Genomic DNA, 20,156 nt, shown 5'->3' with positions numbered 1-20,156 from the left:
AGAATTGATATTGGCCTGTAGTTGGTACAATTTTCCTCGTCTTTGTTCTCTTTGGGAATTAATATTCTAATTGCCTCTTTTCACGACGAGGGTGTCTTTGCCTTCTTCGATAATCCAGTTAAAGGTTCTCAGAATAAGTGGGTTCAGCTCATTCCGAAATATTTTATACCATTCTATAGGGAAACCGTCGCTGCCTGAACCTTGTTTCATGTTTTCTGGCTGCTCCATTCGGGAATGGTGTGAAGTGATAGATCTGTGGGCTGAATTGCTAACAGTCTGCAGTGGAACAGCAAAAGGCTCTTTAAACCCTCTTGCTTGTTGCACTGAGATCATGGCTGAGCTGTGATGTAATTTAGTAGCTATTAGTATTTGTTTGTTATTGTCACATGTACCGATACGAAGTGAAAAGCTTTTGTTTGCATGCCATTTCAGTCAAATAATACCGTCCATGAATACAATCAAGCCATACACAAGTACAACAGGTAGTGCAAAGAGAAAAATACCAGAGTGCACAATATAGTGTTACAGAGTTACAGCGTTAGAGCCAGAAAAAATGTCCAAGGTCCACAATGAGCTGGGTTGTGAGATCAGGACCACACCCTTGCTTATGGGAGTTCAGTAGTCTAATGTTCCGTAGTTTAATAACGGCGGAGAAGAAACTTTTCTTGAGTCTGGTGGCACGTGTTTTTTTAATGTTTGTGACTTCTGCCCGACGGGAGAGGGGAGAAGAGGAAATAACCAGGGTGAAAGTGGTCCTTGATTATGTTGGCTGCTTTCTTGTGACAGTTTAAAGTCAGAATGGGGTCAGTGGTGGGGAGGAACCTACCTTTCCCCATTTCCCTCAAAGCCTTGCAGGTATTACATTTTTCCCCATCCAATGTTAACAATTAACAGTTACCATTTCTGATTAAGAATTCTGAATTTCTACCATCACCTGTGCACAAACTTATTCCAATCTTCCTTGAAAGCTCCCAGTTCCAAGGTTGAAACTTTGCCCTTACTTGCAGAAAATCTTACTAGCGATAGCATCACAGGCACATGGGCTCAGACACACAGAAACTCGTTATACATAATTATGCATAAATCATAGAAGGCTGTGAAAAACAAAGTACAAAAGAAGACATTTGTGCAAAAAACAATTTGAATGTAAGTCGCGGTAGTGCAAGAGGTGGTCCGTGGTGTTCCATTGCTGAGGTAAGATTAGAATTATGCAGGTTGGATTCAGAACCTAATAAGGCTGTCCCTCTTATGGTTGTGACCCTCTTATCCCAGTTAATTGAGAAAGAGCCAAGTGCTCTCAGGGAAAGTGGTAGGTGTTTTATGAGCTCTTGCCTTCCATGTGGTATTGAAGACCAGCCTCACCCATGGGGAAAGAAGATTCTATCGCCTCATTTCTTAGCTGGGGCTTGGATGTACTCGCAGGGTTTGAGCATTGCACCCTCTGACTTGCAAATGCAAGTGGTTCCCACTGAGTCAAAGGTTCACTGTTGCTGGACAAGAAGCATGTTTATTTTTGAATTCACTAAATTGCTACTCACAAATTATACAGTAAGGGAAGTCATACATGTATTAACTCTTTCAAAGGGCTGCACATTCAGCCGTCACAGCCTGGGTTTCCCCTGGTGCTCTGGTTTCCTCCCACTTCCCCAAAATGTGCTGGTAGTTGGGTTTTTTGCAATCAATTTAACCCCAGTGTGCAGGAGAAAGGTAGAATCGGGAAGTTGATGGGAATGTGGGAGGAATAGGTTACAGAGAAAATTAGTGGTGAGATGGCTGTGCTCTCCTTTTGCATTTCTGTACAACGTGGAAGCCCATTTAGTCTGTCAACTAACATAGAAACATAGAAAATAGGTGCAGGAGTAGGCCATTCGGCCCTTCGAGCCTGCACTGCATTCAATATGATCATGGCTGATCATCCAACTCGGTATCCTGTACCTGCTTTCCCTCCATACCCCCTGATCCCTTTAGCCACAAGGGCCACATCTAACTTCCTCTTAAATATAGCCAATGAACTGGCCTCAACTACATTCTGTGGCAGAGAATTCCAGAGATTCACCACTCTCTGTGTAAAAAAATGTTTTTCTCATCTCAGTCCTAAAAGATTTCCCCAGTTTAAGGATAAAGTGGAAATCTTTTAGGACTGAGATGAGAAAAAAACTTTTTTTACACAGAGAGTGGTGAATCTCTGGAATTCTCTGCCACAGAATGTAGTTGAGGCCAGTTCATTGGCTATATTTAAGAGTGAGGTAGATGTGGTACTTGTGGCTAAAGGGATCAGGGGGTATGGAGAGAAAGCATACTGAGTTGGATGATCAGCCATGATCACATTGAATGGCGGTGCAGGCTCGAAGGGCCGAATGGCCTACTCCTGCACCTATTTTCTATGTTAGTTGACATAGACTAAATGGGCTTCCACGTTGTACGGAAATGCAAAAGCTTGTTCATCTGCAAAATTTCAAGTATTTTTCCAATTTTTCTTATGAAAGTAATTTCAAGATTTATTGTTTGGAACTGAATTCAGTTTCTTGGACGACTAGGATAGATTTGAACACGTTCGCTCAACAAGTTGAAAAAGTTCAGTCGTGTTACATTTGTCCGACTGATATCTTCTGGGTGGAAGCGAGCACCACTGAGTCATAGTCAAGAGTGTTTTATTGTCATATTATCATATGTCCCAGATAGAACAATGATACATATATACATATGTATGTGTGTGGGTGTATAAATACATACACATAAAAAACAAACAGTAATAGTGCAATAATAAGAGTTTATTTGGAGGTCGTTGTGTTTAATAGCTTAATGGCTGGAGGGAAGAAGCTGTTCCTGAACCTGGATGTTAGTTTTCAGGCTCCTGTAGTTCCCGATGGCAGAGGTAAAATGAGTATATGGCCAGGTTGGTGTGGGTCACTGATGATGCTGGCTGCCCTTTTGAGGCAGCAACTCTGGTTTTAATGTTGGGGAGGTCAGAACGCGTGATGGACTAGACAGTGTTCACAACTTTTTGCAGTCTTCTTTGCTCCTGGGCATTCAAGTTGCCGAACCAAGCCATGATGCAACCAGTCAATATGCTCTCTACTGTACACCTGTAGAAGATTCAAGAGAATCCTCTGTCATACCGAAGCTCCGTAATCTTCTCAAGAAGTAGAGGCATTGACAGGGTTTCTTTATAATTGCATCAGTGTGCTGGGTCCAGGAAAGATCTTCAGAAATATGCACGTCCAGGAATTTGAAGCTTTTGTCTCTCTCCACCATCGTCCCGTCTATATAGACAGGTTTGTGAATAAAGCAAGGGCCATGTAAACTGGAACAGTGATGAGGCTCTCCAAGTGAAAATTGCTGTTTCATGATGTTGAAAATACACTAACCTTATTGGAATAATTCTCTCTCTGTCTTTCCCCTCCCACAGGACCTGTCAATTGAATCATTGGTCAGATCACAAAAACCAATGTAGAGCAGAAAACATTGGCTTCCCCTTCATTATCAGTGTCCCAGAATCACGGCTCACGTATTCCAGACTCACCCAGCTGCTGGAGGGATATTCAAGGTACAATGGAAATAAATTCATATAGAAATGCATAGCTGGCTGTGCGGGTTAGTACAGCAGTGGTTTAGAGTAACAGCTGTCCCTTTCTCCCACTGGGCAGAGAAACAATGGCTGTAACACATGCATGCATGCCTTTCACTTTATTTCAACATTGTAGAAGGGTTTTATGAATCATTCAAATATGTGATATACAAGAAGGCTTTAGTCACAGGGATATGACTTCTCTGACGTTTGAGTTATGTGGCAGGCCTCCTGACTCCATTGTTCCACAATGCGTGGACTTTATGCGGTGTGAATATTAATTCCCCCTTGGGTTGTGTGGTCTGCTGAGCTAGCTGCCTGTTACTAATGATTCAGTGGGTTGGAGTGTGATGCTGGTTGCTGCTGCCATCGGCCAGAGGGAGTTATCGGCAGAGGGAGTTGGTATTCTGCTGCACTTTACCACCTTGTCCACTTGCCACTCATACCATTGTACACAATAAAGCACCCTTGAGCCAGTGGTTCTTTCCCTAATTATCTGAACCAATATGGTCTTCTAGTTACTGAGTCTGTCAGCGGAAACAGTTTTGCCTTAATTGCTGTATTAAAATCTCTCTTGGAACCTGTCCAGGTAGCCAGCTGCGGGGGAGGTTATCTTCAGTTTCACGCAACACGTACATCTTCACGTTATGGTGACTCCCCATGCGTGTCAAGAGATGTACCATGAGAGTCGCGCTTACCTACGATCCACGCTCGCTTCAACCTCCACTAACAATGATCAATCTGCTGTTATTTTATTGGGCACCACCTCACAGATAGGCTCAGACTGCTTGATCATTGTCTACTCCCCAACATCTAATTGGTTGTGCTGTCCCAATTTATGAGAAATTTTACCAGATAAAATCAGAAGAGATTGTTATATTAAGATGTTTTTGGTTTATTATTGTCACAAAACTTTGTTTTGCACGCTGTCCAAACAGATCATGTCCCCTACACACATAGATGCAATCAATTCAAGCTCAACTCGATAGATAGAGCAAAGGGGAAGATACAGATTGCAAAAAGTAGCTCTTGGCATTGTAGCGACAATGTCCACAATAGGGTAGAGGTGAATCTGACAGTACCCTAGCTAATGGAAGGACCATTCAGAAGCCTGATATCAGAGGGGATGAGGCTGTTCCCAAGTCTGGTGGAGCCTATTTTCAAGTTTCTGTACCTTTTGCCAGACATAAGCAGGGAAAAGAAGGAAATGCCAGGGTGGGACTAGTTTTTCTGAGACTGAGTGAGGGGTTGACGGATTGAATGGTGGGGAGTCTGGTCTGAGTGATGGACTGGGGTACATCTGCAACTCTCTGCAATTTCTTGCAATTTTGGGCAGAGCTGTTATCAAACCGAGCTGTGATGCATGCTGACAGTTTGCTTTCTACGGTACATCTGTATTGTAGATCATTAGACGATCCAGGAGCTGGCAAAAACACTGCAGGGGAGATGAAAATTGCATTTTACTTCTCGGGTTATGATAGGGCAAGCGCAACGGCAGTGGAAAGGGATTCAGTTGGGTATTTCAAAACCACATTGGGTTGAATGTTGTAAAATATTGTGGTGGTGTGAGGCTAACTGCAGAGATGGAGCTGCCATAATGTAATAGTGGTCTCTTCCAGTGCCATATGATGTGATGACTGTATTGTCTGGAAAAGGACATGCTTAACATTCTTGCATTATATTTTGCCGTAGGTATTCAGTGAACGTCTTCCAGCCACCCTTCCAGCCAGGTCGAATCTCCCCAGAGCCACCACCCTCCAAAATGGACAGCACGCAGCCCTCTGCTGGAAGCAATCCCAGCTCTGAGACTGGAGACGGAAAGCTGCCCTCAGAAGTTCAGGAGAGAGACTTCAGGCCTGTCCCCCGTCCTCACATAACCAGCTCTGTTTCCGAGCCCCTCCTGACATCCGCTTTCTCAAAGGGAACGAACTTGCCAGGCAGAGAGAGGGAGTCCATTCACAGCTACGACTCTGGATTCTCGGAATTGCGGCCAGAATCGCAGGAGCACTTGGGATGCGAGAAAGAAACCTCTTATGAGAAGGCGCCAAAGCCTGAAGGTAGGCTTTGTGCCCTCTATGAATTATTTTGATAAGGAGGGTGATAAATATATCACAGTCATTCCTAGCCCTTTAGACTCCACCTGAGATGGAAGGCCAGCCTGAGAAACCAGAGAGGGCAGTGTAATTGTCATGGACTCCTTCAAGGAGCAGAGAAGACCCACAACATTGTTCAAGCTTCAATGTTGTTGCTTGATTTTGAACACAAGCAGTGCCTTCGTCATTGTAATAAAAACTAAAAATACTTGACAGCTCAGGCTGCCTCTGAGACAGTGAATGTTTACCGCACCACATTTTCCCACCAGAGATACCTGGTATTATTGTACGTACAGGGAATTATCTGTTCATTTTATTCCATCACTAATGCACCGACGGCCACATTTTATGTTCCAGTTTAACTTTGTGTTCTTTGCTGAGTAATTTGCTCCTAGCTTTGGGGCTCTGTGTTGGGATGGTGACTTTGGGAGGATGAAGATCATCAACTAATTGCTGGACAGAATAGAAAGGTGTAAACATCATTCCTTCAACGCTCGCCTCATTCATACTTGATGTTGCGTGCACCCATATCAGTACATATTTAGGTGGCTTGTCAATGTCTTGGTGTGGATTTGTATCAACTAGTGTCTAGATTCCAGTGTTCTATTGTCACTATAAATCTGGAATGTTGCAGGTGACAGGTTTGCCTTCATTTTTATCACCACACCAATATAAATAGATTGCAGTGTTTTTTTTAACCTACTGTACTATCGTAAATGAAAACTTCACTCCTACCTTTCCTTGCAAATCATGTGCTATTTTTCAATTTTATATTATCTCATTCTCAAGATTTGAGCATTTCGCTACATTATAATTAAAATTCTATATGTGCTTAAATGATACTAGATTGGAGATCAGAGGGCAAGTTTTCTTACTCTTGTAGGACCTTGCATCCTTACTCTCCCTTGCCCAGACATTCCCCAGAATACACTGTAATAATCCTAAAATCCTTTGACCAAAGTATAGGTTGAGCTGCTGGTAGACCCAGCTGCCTCACCAATCCTCTGTGCCACAAAAATAAATCCAAATGCTTTACCCACTCCACCCGGAAAATTCCCAGGAACCTCCAAGAGTTCAGTGGGACCTGGTTCAATGTTGACCTCTGGTGCTATCTGTGTGGAGCTTGCACGTTCTCCCTGTGATCACGTGGATTTTCTGTGGGTGCTCCGGTTTCCCTCCATATCCCAAAGCTCTGCGGATTTGTAGGTTAATTGACTGCTGTAAAGCAGCCCCTAGTGTGTAGGGAGTGGATGAGAAAGTGGGATTGTGTCGAACTAGTGTAAATGGTCAAGTGGGCTCGGTAGGTTGTGCTGTATCTCTAAACTCCTGGAAGTCTTCCCTAGAGCATTTACTAAATGTTCTCTGTAAACTTAAAGGCCATTTTCCAGTTATTTTCTTGTCAACCTTATTTGATGCTTGAGACTGAGCAGCTTTTCTTATAGGTGAGGGATCCCCCCCCACCACTCCTCAAGGCTGTTATTAAACAGAAGTAAAATTAACATGTGTCATATGGGCCGAAACAATGACATTCTTATTTGTTGCAGCTTTACAGGTACATAGACCATTGAACAGTACAGCACAGTAGCTGATCCTTTGGCCCACAATGACTGCACCAAACATGATGAAGAGTAACACTAATCTCCTCTGCCCACATGTGATCCATATTCCTCCATTCACTGCATATCCATGTGACTACCTAAAAGTCTCTTCAATGTCATTTTCATAGCTACATCCACCACATCAAACATCGACCACTCTGTATGGGGGGAAAAACAGTCTGCGCATCACCTTTAAACTTTGCCCCTCTCATCTAAAGGTTGTGTCCTCTAATCCTTGACCTGTCCATTCTAGGAAAAGGATTTACTCCATCTGTCTCTCATAATTCTTTATAGCTAATAGCCTCCAATCCAGGCAGCACTCTGGTAAACCTCTTCTGTACTCTCTACAGAGTCTCAACATTCTTCCGTAATAGGATAAGCAAAACTGCACTCAATACTCCAAATGCAGCTAAACCAAAGTCTTATAAAGCTGCAACATGACTTCCTGACTCTTATACCGAGTGCCCCAACCAATGAAGGCAAGTGTACCATATGCCTTCTTTACCACTCTTATCTACTTGCGTTGTCACTTCCATGAAGCGCAGCAACAATACATATACGATATATTATTGGTTATTCTAAGTAAGCTAGACCATGGTAGTGTCAAAGCCAAAGTACCTAGAGCAAACAGAGTGGTGCTGAAGCCGAAATGCCTCTGTGCTTAGCAGCGACGTTCAAGTACAATAGGCCATTCAAGAGCCCGATAGTTGCAGGCAAATAGAACTTGCCTTGTATGCCAACTTGGTCAAGGTGCACCAAAGAACCTGTTCCATGCTCTGACTATCCCTTGTCACACTCTCAGAACAGAGGTCAGGCACAGAGTGACACTCCCTCTACACTTCCGGGAGTTACTGGGAATGTACAGGTGGAGTGGAGAAGATATTTGGATTTATTTTTGTGGCACAGTGAATTTTAATTGGTGTTGGCAGGGGCTTGGAAGCTCTCCTTCCTGTGCTGTGGGTTGGAGCTGGGATACGTGATCACGGGGTGAGTGAGGAGGAGAGGCAAGAGTCGAGAGTGTTTAATTGTCATCTGTATCGGCAATGGGACAATGAAATTCTTACTTGCTGTAGTATAACAGGCCTGTTAGCACAATAACACACAGATAAATATATAGTAATCAATAATACAATAAATTAATAATGGTATTACTAGTTAACCATAACTAAAGTCTGTAGTGCAACCAAAGACATTGTCCACAGAAGATCACAGTGTTGTGTCGTGTGTAGAACCTGTTCTAGAACCTGGAGGTCCCGGTTTTCAGGCCTTGTTCCCGATGGTTGCAGCGAGGTGAGAGTGTGGCCAGGGTGTTGTGGGTCTTTGATGCTGGCTGCCTTTCTGGGACAGTGCCTCCTGTGGATCCATTTGATGGTGGGGAGGTAGTATCTGTGATGGACCGGGCTCAGCCGACTACTTTCTGTAACCTTTGTCCTTGTTTTTGCACCTTGTGATTCCCCGTGTCCTCTCTCCACAGCGGCAGTCCCTGGTTACCAGCAGCCACCTGCATCTGTGCGTTTCCACACTCCCCAATTTTACATCAAACTCATTGACCCATCAAACAAAGAGCAGAAAATGGAAGATAAAGGTGAGGTGAAAAGTGGGGATACGCCCCTTTTTAGGCTGTGGGCCGAGCATCAAAAATGTGTCTAGAAATGAACTTTTGTGACCCGTGTCTCGGAACTGCATGAAATTTTGCATAGATTAAGATAAAAAATAATTGAGAAGGAAGTCGTAACTCGCCAGTGCCAAAAGCCGCAATATAAGTGTGTGTGTTTTTTGAATAAGACTGCCACAGAGGACCGGCTCCTGAACCAGCCTAATTAATGGGTGAGGGCAGTTCTTCTGGGTTCCCCCGTTTACTGAACCCCACTGACTGCCAGTGTGCAGAGTGGGGGGTCACAGCCATTGTGGGACTGGGGCAATACCAGGCTGGGGGAAGGCTAAAGCATCTTCCACTGAGAGGAAAATGCTTCACCCTTTACTAACCCTAACCCACGGCTGGAGCTGGCGCCGCTTTGGGACCTGCAGCGGGCTCCGTACGTGTGGCCGCTCAGCGAGTCCACCTCGGCCAGCGTGCCCTTCTGGATCGTGGTGGTGATGATGGTGGCACTGACCTGCACTCCGCCCGGGCCGCCTTCAGCACCCCCATAGTGCCGGCTCCATCAGTCCGCCCGCTCGCTGCAACACCGGCCTACCGACAGCCCGACCGACCCCTCGCAGCACTCACCTGCCGTCCGACCACTCTCACCATCCACCGGCGGACCGACTGCCCGACCGATCGGCCACAGCATCCATCGGCCTACCGACAACCCCAACTGACCCTAATCCTAACCCTAGCTGCACCTTTGTTATTTATCATTTTTATTTAAGTTCACATCATAACTTTATAAAGATAATTCAATTGAAAAACAAAATGATCAACAAGGTTAGCATTACCATTATCCTTGGAAACCTCGCTATTGCTATTGATGTAATGAGGAGGCAGCCATGATCCCAGTGTCCTCGCTGCCTAGCGACCATAAAGCAAAGCGCGGGAGTGGTCAATTTGCGTCCATGTCAAACGTGCATCGATTGGACAATTACTACTCGGAAAATTGGAAGTATTTGTCATATTTAAACAATATGCGCAGGTTTTGTTCTTGACGAGTTTCAGGTGTGATTTATATAATATTTTTACACAATATGTTAAAAAATTCAGGTAGTTCCGTGAGTTGGGTCACGAACCTGAACGAAAAAGCTCCTCGGCCCACAGCCTATTTGTGTAACTTCCAGATGTGGCTGTTTGTTAATGTGTGTGTGGAATTTTATCTCTCTGGCCAGCTGCTGTACAAAGCTAGGTTGAAATATAGAGCAACTGTAGCTATTTTGGGAACCTTGTCATTCTGAGCAGTCTAGTTTAATCCAGTCCCTTCATAATCCTTCCAGATACATTGCCTGAAAGCGCACCCTGCCAGAGTCGTGAGTTTAATTGTGCCGACAGGAGAACAATGAAAATCTTACTGGCTGCAGCGTAACAGGCCCGCAAACACAATACACACCAACCATATATTGTCTCCTTCCAAATGCACTTACCTCTTCAGTTCTCTAACTTTCCTCTGCTCCCTCGTCCTAGTACCTGCTGTGAAAATTAATTTCCCTTTTGTTTTCCATAGATCCCGAAGAGGTTGCCTCCATGAATCCTCGTTGTCTAGCAGCTTATAACACTGATGCATGGGGGGGTTTGCCACTGAGAGCGGTCACCAGTTAGACTACGGAAGGCATGTGGACTGTCAGTGGCAGCTGTTAGCAGCTCCTCTGCCAGACACGGTAGATGGGTTTTGTATGGCTTTCCACAAAGCTGGCCTCCTGTTACACACTGAGGACATGTCAGCCATCAACCCAAGTGCTCTGTTTCTAACACCCTGTTTCATTCAATTTAAACAAAACGTTTCAAGTCAGCTATTTGCTTTATTAAATGTGATGTGAAGATTTGGTAGAAAAGAAATGACGAACTTTTACATTCTGTCCTCCCACCTCACCCTCTCAAACTTCTGTGTAAGAATTTACAATACTGTATACAAAATAGTTCTACAGCACAGAAACAGGCCCTTCGGCCCAACTCATCAATGCCAATCACGATGCACTATCTAAGCTAGACCTATTTGACCATATACCTGTCCATATGTCCTTTAAATGTAGTTATTGAATGTGTCCCAAACTAAACATGGAATTGCAGATGCAGGAGGCTTGAGCAAAACACAAAGTGCTGGAGTGACTACGCAGGTCAGGCCACATATGTGGAGGGAATGAACAGATGATCTTTCGGGTCGGGTCACCTCTTCAGACTGCTTGTAGTGGGTGTGGGGGGGGGGGGGAGAGGAAGCCGGAAAAAAGGTAAGCGTGAGACAAAGCCTGGCAAGTGATAGATACAGTTGAGGGGTTGGAGAGGGTGATTGACAGGTGGGTGTAAGGTGTAAGAGGAGTGAAATGTAAAGCCAGAGGGCTATACGTGGCGATTGCCCCACTGTGGAATAGCAGCAGCATCCATCATAGTGGTGTCTGTTTGATTACTGAGGGGAGGTTATATGTGAACAGTTCTTATTTTAAAGATTGGTTGTCTTTTAAATTAACTAGCTTCTACCCCTATTTCCGAAACTCTTGAAGATGCTTGCATTTGTACAACAAACTCCCCCCTCGACTCCATTCAAGGACCCAAGCATTCAGGGACTCAAGCAGTCATTCCTGGTGCATCAGAGGTTCACCTGCGTCTCCTCCAACTTCATCTATTGCATCCGCTGCTCTAGATGTCAACTGAAACTTTCCTATTTTGTTTGTTGTTTTGTACTTGTTTGAAGTATTGTCCCTGCTGAGTAGCGTCAGGGAATCACGAACTAGAGGACATAGATTTATGGTGAGAGGAGAAAGATTTAAAAGGAACCTGAGCAGGCAAAATTTTCACACAGAAGGTGGTGTGTATATCGAATGAGCTGCCAGAGGAGGTAGTTGAAGCAGGTACAATAACCACAATTAAAGGACATTTGGATAAGTACATAGATAGGAATGATTTAGAGGGATATGGGCCAAAAAAAAGGGCAGGTTTGAATAGCATAGAAAAAGCATCTTGGTTGGCGTGGGCAAGTTGGGTTGAAGAGGCTGTTTTCATGCTGCATGACTCTGACTCTATTGACATAGAACAGCACAGTATAACAACAGGACCTTTGGCCCATCATGTCTGTGCCGATCATGATGCTGAGTTAAACACGTCTTCTCTGCCTGCATATGATCCATTTCCCTTCATTCCCTGCATGTTCACTTGTTTATCTAAAAGTCTCTAAAACGCCACTTTCGTATCTGACTCCACCACCATCCCTGGCAACACGCTCCAGGCAATCACCACTGTGGTTTAAAAAAAAAAAATTACTCCACATATCTCTGTAATACTTTGTCCCTCCCACCTTAAAGCTTTGCCTGTGACTATTGGACAATATTGTGCATTAGCAATTCAAGATGCGTGACGAATGGCAAGGAGTGGGAGGGAAGGGGTGAACAGGGGGTGTGTAAAACCTGAAGTCAAAGAGCCTTTGTTGCAGAAGAAAATCAAAAACTGCAAGTGCTGGAACTCTGAAATTATAACAGAAAACTGTGTCATAAAGTCATACAACACGTCCATGCCAACCAAGATGCCCCATCTAAGCTAGTCCCATTTGTACATGTTTGACCTATATCCCTCTAAACCTAAAATGCTGAAAGCTCAGAGCCAAACAGTAGGAACAAACAAATTCCTCCTCATTTCCACAATAATGGAAGTTTTCATTCTGAAACTGTCCCACTCTGAAGAAGTCTGGGTCTGAAGAAGCGTCTCAACCAGAATGTCACCTATTCCTTTTCTCCAGCGATGCTGCCTGATCCACTGAGTTACTCCAGCATGTAGTATCTATCTTCTATGTCCCGCTCGTTCTATATCGCTCCACGAGGGGGCAGGGGGGCATCCTCTCTACATATGCCCTGTCAAACCCCAGAACATTGTTTTGCATTCTTCCCCGTTGCTTTATCTATTGTACTTGAGTTTGACATGATTGTATTTATGTCTAGTATTATCTGATCTGTTTGGACAGCACAGCTTTTCACTGTAACTCTGTGCACGGGACAATAATAAATCTAAACCCGAATTATTCTCATAATTATTATTACACCACTGGGGCAGGAAGTGGTGGGTGCCGGTGCTGGTGGGAGTGCTCAACTAGTGGAGCCCTGTGCAGGGAGATTTTACCCAGTGTTCCCTCGACCATCTTTGGCGAGAACAGTAGGCTATAATGAGAAAAGTCTCCTTCAGTGTATGAACACAGCATTATGTACAGTGTGTAAGAAGGAATGCTGGTTTACTCCAAAGATAGACTCAAAATGCTGGAGTAACTCAGCAGGTCAGGCAGAAGTGTCACGATCTGAAACATCACCTATTCTTTTTCTCCAGAGATGCTGCCAGACCGGCTGAGTTACTCCAGCATTTTGTGACTACTGTCTATTGTGTACAGTGTAATCTTTAACATTTAATACTTACTGGTGGGCAGGCAATGACCCACGAATGACTCTGATTTCCCCTCTGCACAGGTGATGCTCCGTTGGAGCTTCCAGATAATGCCTCTTTAGCGATGGTGTGGAAGAACAATGAGCGACAGAAGGAGTATGTGTTAGTGGAGTCGAAGGAGCTGGAGTATGTTGAAGATCCTAGTTCAGCCAACGAGGCAGCCAAAGCTGGCTATTTCACACTGGAGCAATGTCTGAACCTCTTCACTAAACCTGAGGTGCTGGCACCTGAGGAAGCTTGGTAAGACATCATCCAGGTCAAATAGGTTGTATGTCACCCCATTCTAGTTTTTTTTTCTTCCTGTTTCCCTTGATTGTACAGAGGAGGTTCACCAAGATGATGCCTAGATTAGTGGGTAGCACAGCTACAGGGACAGGTTGAACAGACTTGGATTGTTTTATCTGGAACGCCAGAGGTTGTGGGGAGAACTGATTAAAAGTACATAACATTACGAAAGGCATAGATGGGGTAGCCAGTTACAATCTTTTTCCCGGGATGGGACAATCAAATGCTAGAGGTTTAAAGGGAGATTTAAAGGGAGAGGGTCAAAGTTTAAAGGAGATGTGTGGGCACAAGAGTGTGATGAGTGCCTGGAACGTGCTGCCAGGGGTGGCGATTGAAGCAGATCCGTTAGTGCCATTGAAAAGGCTTTTAAATAGGCACACGGGTGTACAGGAAATGGAGGATATTTGTTAAATGCAGGTAGGTAAGTGATGGTCTTGGCATTATATTCGACACAGATGCTGTGAGCCAAAGTGCCTATTCTTGTGCTGTACTGTTTTGTGATCCATAGCTATAAACGACATCACTCAACACTAAATGCTACTCTTTACGTCTGAGCCTTGATTGCCATTGTTAGCCTGCTAAAAAGAGTAAATGTCCCTCTTCATTGAGCCAAACAAAATAATGTTTTGAGTCCACTTAACTCAAACTAATTCTGTAAAGAAGTGCTGAAGAAACACTGCTCTATTGTTAATGCTGACTTTGAGTGAGATGTGACTTGTTCCCTACCTCTTCTTTCACATTTCATCAATACATTGGAGAGATTTACCCAATACCTTGGCTAGGATTTGTCCCTTGTTCATTAACTCTTTAAGCTGACTATTTGATAATTATCTGTGTTGTTTGTGGGAGCTTCACATGTGTGGCTTGTAGTCTGCATTTCCTAATACAGCAACCTTAGCCAGGAGTAATTTTAAAATAAAGTATTTGATGTACTCCTGAAGACTTAAATAACCTGGATAATTTCCTCTTTTCTTCCTTCTGCACTAAATCTGAAGCTTATTACAAATGTCCCTGGATAGAGATCATGAATTCTGGTTTGAATCTTTCCCTTTTACACAGCCCAGGGATGGGATACCTGGCAGTGTCCAGAATAAGTGCAAAGTAAGAACAGTGCCTGGGGTAAACGGGCAACTTGATCAATGCTCCGTTACTCACTTCAAAATCAACTCAATCCTCCCGGGTATATTGCAGTGTTGTTAGTAACGACAGCCAAACATGCAGCCTCAGCTGGCTGAACATCAGCCTTGGCCATGTCACCAATGTTAACCTAGAACAGTACAGGGGGGAAAGGTTCTGACTGTCTACCCTATCTATGCCTCTCATTTTATATACTTCTATCAAGTCGCCTCTCGATCTCCCTTCCAGAGAAATCATCCCAAGTCTAACTAACCTGCCCCTGCAGCTGAAACCCTCTGTCATCTGCTTTCTTTACCACCCTATAAACTTGTGTTGCCAACATCCCTCTGCATATCAATGCTCATAACAGTTTGCCATGAACAGTGTACTCCCTCCTTGCATTCAGCCTCCCTAGGTGCAACGCCTCACACTTCCTCGCGTTACAACTCCATCTGCCATTTCTCTACCCATTTTTGCAACTGATCTATATCCCACTGTATCTTCTGACAGCTTCCCTGACTGTCTGCAACTCCTCCAATTTTGGTCATCAGCAAACTTAATCATCAACCCATCTACATTTATGTCTAGGTTAAGAATTTATTTTTAGAAAACTTTTTAACTGTAATCTCCTAGAATCAATGCACTATTATTAATACGTCGAGTTGGGCGATGATGGACAAGACGTCAGGGTAGACCTTTATCTATCAAGGCTCATGCGTAAAGAACAGCACTTTGTGTTGGGTGTCTGGTCAATTGAAGATTGAAAGATGTAGCGGGGGAAAAGTCCTTCGACTCATCGATCACACGTTCTATGTTATCCCACTTTCTCATCCACTCTCTACACACGGCAAACTACCGAGATCAATTAACTTGCAGGTCTTTGGGATGTGGGAGGAAACCGGGGCACCCACATGGTCACAGGGAGAACGTGCAAACTCCACACAAAGACAGCACCCGAGGTCAGAATCAAACCATGGTCTTGTGTGCTGTGAGGCAGCAGCTTTACCAACTGTGCCACTGTACTGCCTTAAAACAATCGGCATAAGAAGTTTTAAAATTGCAGAATTTGTTGGAATTGATCATTATCTGCTGTGGTGGGACTTTGCCCTCGGTATCTAGATTATTAATCCGGTGATAATAGCACTCTGCCATTGCCTGCCCCAACGACACAATTTGATGTTTTGGGCGCAAGGTGGAGTGAGACTTGGTATGGCTTGTGGAACACCTGGTCTGACGCTATCTCTGATCTGTGACAGGTACTGCCCTAAATGTAAACAGCACAGGGAGGCATCCAAGCAGCTGATGTTATGGTGGCTCCCCAATGTACTCATCATTCAACTGAAACGCTTTTCCTTTCGCAATTTTATCTGGAGAGATAAGATCAATGATATGGTTGAGTTTCCCATCAGGTATGTATCGCAGGTGAAGAAATGGTGTTTCACTGTAGTCAGAAAGCACAGTGGGCCTGCTGGCTCTAGTTATAATGAAGTCACTTTCAGCTCTGAGGGATCTCGCAATTTGCTATTGTGGGTAAGGTTGGTGGATTAACCGTCTCATAACTCATTAAGGGTGGGGGGGGGGGGGGGGGTACTTCCGGAACAGGAACACAACACACACACACACACACACACACACACACACACACACACACACACACACACACACACACACACACACACACACACACACACACACACACACACAACACACACACACACACACACACACACACACAATGTTGTAATGTTCCAAAAGCTTTACTCTGCCTGGCCTGACAATGTGTGATGGGACGGTGTAGAAGGAGCTTCACTATGCCTAACCCAGGATGATTTGAGGGGTGAGTGTAGTGGGATCTATACTGTGTCTAACTGGTGTTGTAGCTTCTTGGGGGTGTGCGATGTTGGGTGCCCAGTCTGATCATTTATCGTACAGTGCACCAGAACTACTAGAAATGATAATTTGTTACTATCAGTCCTCTTGCCTTGAAGGAATTTGGACCTGAGTAAGTTCTGCATTGGTCAGAAGGATGACCGACAGCCGCCTGTCTACGATCTGTACGCAGTAATCAATCACTATGGCGGGATGATCGGAGGTCACTACACTGCCTACGCTCGCCTGCCGAACGATAAGAACAGTCAGCGGAGCGATGTGGGTGAGTCAGTATTCAGCACATGTTCTGTTCAAGCCACAGATATCTTCCTGTTTGTTATCATTGATGTTCCCTGGCTGAATCGTCACAACTGTCACCGACTTCTGCATGAGAATCACTGAGGTGATTATATTGCAAGTGGTTTTGATGCTAGACTCAACCACATTTTGAATGAATGAACGAATACTTTATTGTCAATTGAAGGTACTTTTTCGCTCGGAGAGTTGTGAGTTTGTGGGATTCCCTGTCACAGAGGGCAGTGGAGGCCAAATCACTTGATAAATTTAAAAGAGAGTTAGATAGAGCTCTACGGGATAGCAGAATCAAGGGATATGGGGAGAAGGCAGGCACGGGTTACTGATTGTGGATGATCAGCCCTGATCACATTGAATGGCAGTGCAGGCTCGAAGGGCTAAATGGCCTCCTTGTGTACCTATTTTCTATGTTTCTATATGAACCTAGGAGGAATGGTTCATAAGTTTCCAGATGGCAGGAAAATCGGTGGTGGTGTTAATGGTGAGGATAATGACAGCCATAGGATCATATTGGTTCAAAGGTAGAATGGGCAGAGCAACGGCAGATGGAATTTAATTCTGCTAGTTGATGCATTAACTAGGGAGGACTAGTTAGAACAGGTACTTCACATTAGGCAGGACATGGTGTTGGATAGACTGTTGGGACTGAATGCTGACAAATCCCCAGGGCCCAATGGTCTCTATCCCAGGTACTTAAAGAAGTGTCTCTAGAAACCGTGGATGTATTGGTGATAATTTTCCAATGTTCTATAGATTCAGGATCAGTTCCTGTGGATTGGAGGGTAGCTAATGTTATCCCACTTTTTAAGAAAGGAGGGAGAGAGAAAACAGGGAATTATAGACCAGTTAGCCTGACATCGGTGGTGGGGAAGATGCTGGAGTCAATTATAAAAGATGAAATAACAGCATATTTGGATAGCAGTAACAGGATCGGTCTGAATCAGCATGGATTTACGAAGGGGAAATCATGCTTGACTAATCTTCTGGAATCTTTTGAGGGTGTAACTAGGAAAATGGACAAGGGAGAGCGAGTGGACGTGGTGTACCTGGACTTTCAGAAAGCATTTGATAAGGTCCTACATAGGAGATTAGTGGGCAATATTAGGGCACATGGTATTGGGGGTAGAGTACTGACATGGATAGAAAATTGGTTGGCAGACAGGAAATAAAGAGTAGGGATTAACCGGTCCCTTTCAGAATGGCAGGCAGTGACTGGTGGGGTACCGCAAGGCTCGGTGCTGGGACCGCAGTTATTTACAATATATATCAATGATTGAGATGAAGCGATTCAAAGTAACATTAGCAAATTTGCAGATGACACAAAGCTGGGTGGCAGTGTGAACTGTGAGGAAGATGTTATGACGATGCAGGGTGACTTGGACAGGTTGGGTGAGTGGGCCGATGCAGTTTAATGTGACTTTGATTATCCACTTTGGCAGCAAAAACAGGAAGGCAGATTATTATCTAAATGGTGTCAAGTTGGGAAAAGCAGAAGTACATTGGGATCTGGGGGTCCTTGTTCATCAGTCAATGAAAGTAAGCATGCAGGTACAGCAGGCAGTGAAGAAAGCGAATGGCATGTTGGCCTTCATTACAAGAGGAGTTTAGTATAGGAACAAAGAAGTCCTTCTGCAGTTGTATAGGGCCCTAGTGAGACCTTACCTGGAGTATTATAAATGTGAGGTTATCCATTTTGGTGGCAAAAACAGGAAAGCAGACTATTATCTAAATGGTGGCCGATTGGGAAAGGGGGAGATGCAGCGAGACCTAGGTGTCATGGTACACCAGTCATTGAAGGTAGGCATGCAGGTGCAGCAGGCAGTAAAGAAAGCAAATGGTATGTTAGCTTTCATTGCAAAAGGATTTGAGTATAGGAGCAGGGAGGTTCTACTGCAGTTGTACAGGGTCTTGGTGAGACCACACCTGGAGTATTGCGTACAGTTTTGGTCTCCAAATCTGAGGAAGGACATTATTGCCATAGAGGGAGTGCAGAGACGGTTCACCAGACTGATTCCTGGGATGTCAGGACTGTCTTATGAAGAAAGACTGGATAGACTTGGTTTATACTCTCTAGAATTTAGAAGATTGAGAGGGGATCTTATAGAAACTTACAAAATTCTTAAGGGGTTGGACAGGCTAGATGCAGGAAGATTGTTCCCGATGTTAGGGAAGTCCAGGACAAGGGGTCACAGCTTAAGGATAAGGGGGAAATCCTTTAAAACCGAGATGAGAAGAACTTTTTTCACACAGAGAGTGGTGAATCTCTGGAACTCTCTGCCACAGAGGGTAGTTGAGGCCAGTTCATTGGCTATATTTAAGAGGGAGTTAGATGTGGCCCTTGTGGCTAAGGGGATCAGGGGGTATGGAGAGAAGGCAGGTACGGGATACTGAGTTGGATGATCAGCCATGATCATATTGAATGGCGGTGCAGGCTCGAAGGGCCGAATGGCCTACTCCTGCACCTAATTTCTATGTTTCTATGTATTGTGTACAGTTTCAGTCCCCTAATTTGAGGAAGGACATTCTCGCTATTGAGGGAGTGCAGCGTAGGTTTACAGGTTAATTCCCGGGATGGCAGGACTGTCATATGCTGAGATAATGGAGAGGCTGGGCTTGTATACTCTGGAGTTTAGAAGGATGAGAGGGAATCTTATTGAAACATATAAGATTATTAAGGTGTTTGGATACTCTAGAGGCAGGAGACATTTTCCCGATGTTGGGGGAGACCAGAACCAGGGGCCACAGTTTAAGAATAATGGGTAAGCTATTTAGAACGGAGACGAGGAAACACTTCTTCACACAGAGAGTTGTGAGTCTGTGGAATTATCTGCCTCAGAGGGTGGAGGCCGGTTCTCTGGATACTTTCAAGAGGGCTCTTAAAGATAGTGGAGTCAGGAGATATGGGGAGAAGGCAGGAACGGGGTACTGATTAGGGATGATCAACCATGATCACATTGAATGGAGGTGCTGGCTCGAAGGGCCGAATGGCCTACTCCTGTACCTATTGTCTATTGACTAGTACTGCTGGAACATCCTCAATGAATGGCCAAAGAGAGCATTGGGGAACACCTGGCCCTTGGTCCACACCCGACGATCCCTGTAGGTGGCAACTTGAGTTGAGGAAGAAGGCTTACAGGAAGCATACAGCATGCAGGCCAGAGCACAGGCACAGGGATGTTATGGTACGATGTTATAACCTATTGGTTAGGACGCCTGGTGTCTCACTCTTGGAGCAACGTGACTGCAGT

At 44.5% G+C, this 20,156-nt stretch overlaps 1 protein-coding gene across 5 annotated transcripts in view; it reads left to right on the top strand.

The window, feature by feature from the left end:
* usp19 (ubiquitin specific peptidase 19) overlaps window positions 1-20,156 on the top strand; it is a 98,696-nt gene that overhangs the window by 64,416 nt on the left and 14,124 nt on the right. For all 5 annotated transcript variants that reach the window (XM_055647912.1, XM_055647910.1, XM_055647911.1 and 2 more), the window contains exons 19-24: window positions 3,410-3,547; window positions 5,261-5,625; window positions 8,734-8,844; window positions 13,347-13,563; window positions 15,981-16,133; window positions 16,713-16,876. In XM_055647912.1, the coding sequence (XP_055503887.1) occupies window positions 3,410-3,547; window positions 5,261-5,625; window positions 8,734-8,844; window positions 13,347-13,563; window positions 15,981-16,133; window positions 16,713-16,876 (1,148 nt within the window). The remainder of the gene's footprint in view (window positions 1-3,409; window positions 3,548-5,260; window positions 5,626-8,733; window positions 8,845-13,346; window positions 13,564-15,980; window positions 16,134-16,712; window positions 16,877-20,156) is intronic.

Source organism: Leucoraja erinacea, chromosome 16 (genome assembly GCF_028641065.1).
Source record: "Leucoraja erinacea ecotype New England chromosome 16, Leri_hhj_1, whole genome shotgun sequence".
In the NCBI taxonomy this organism is placed as follows: domain Eukaryota; kingdom Metazoa; phylum Chordata; class Chondrichthyes; order Rajiformes; family Rajidae; genus Leucoraja; species Leucoraja erinaceus.
The sequence above is the reverse complement of the archived record's forward strand: the minus strand, read 5'-3'. Positions and strand labels throughout refer to the sequence as shown.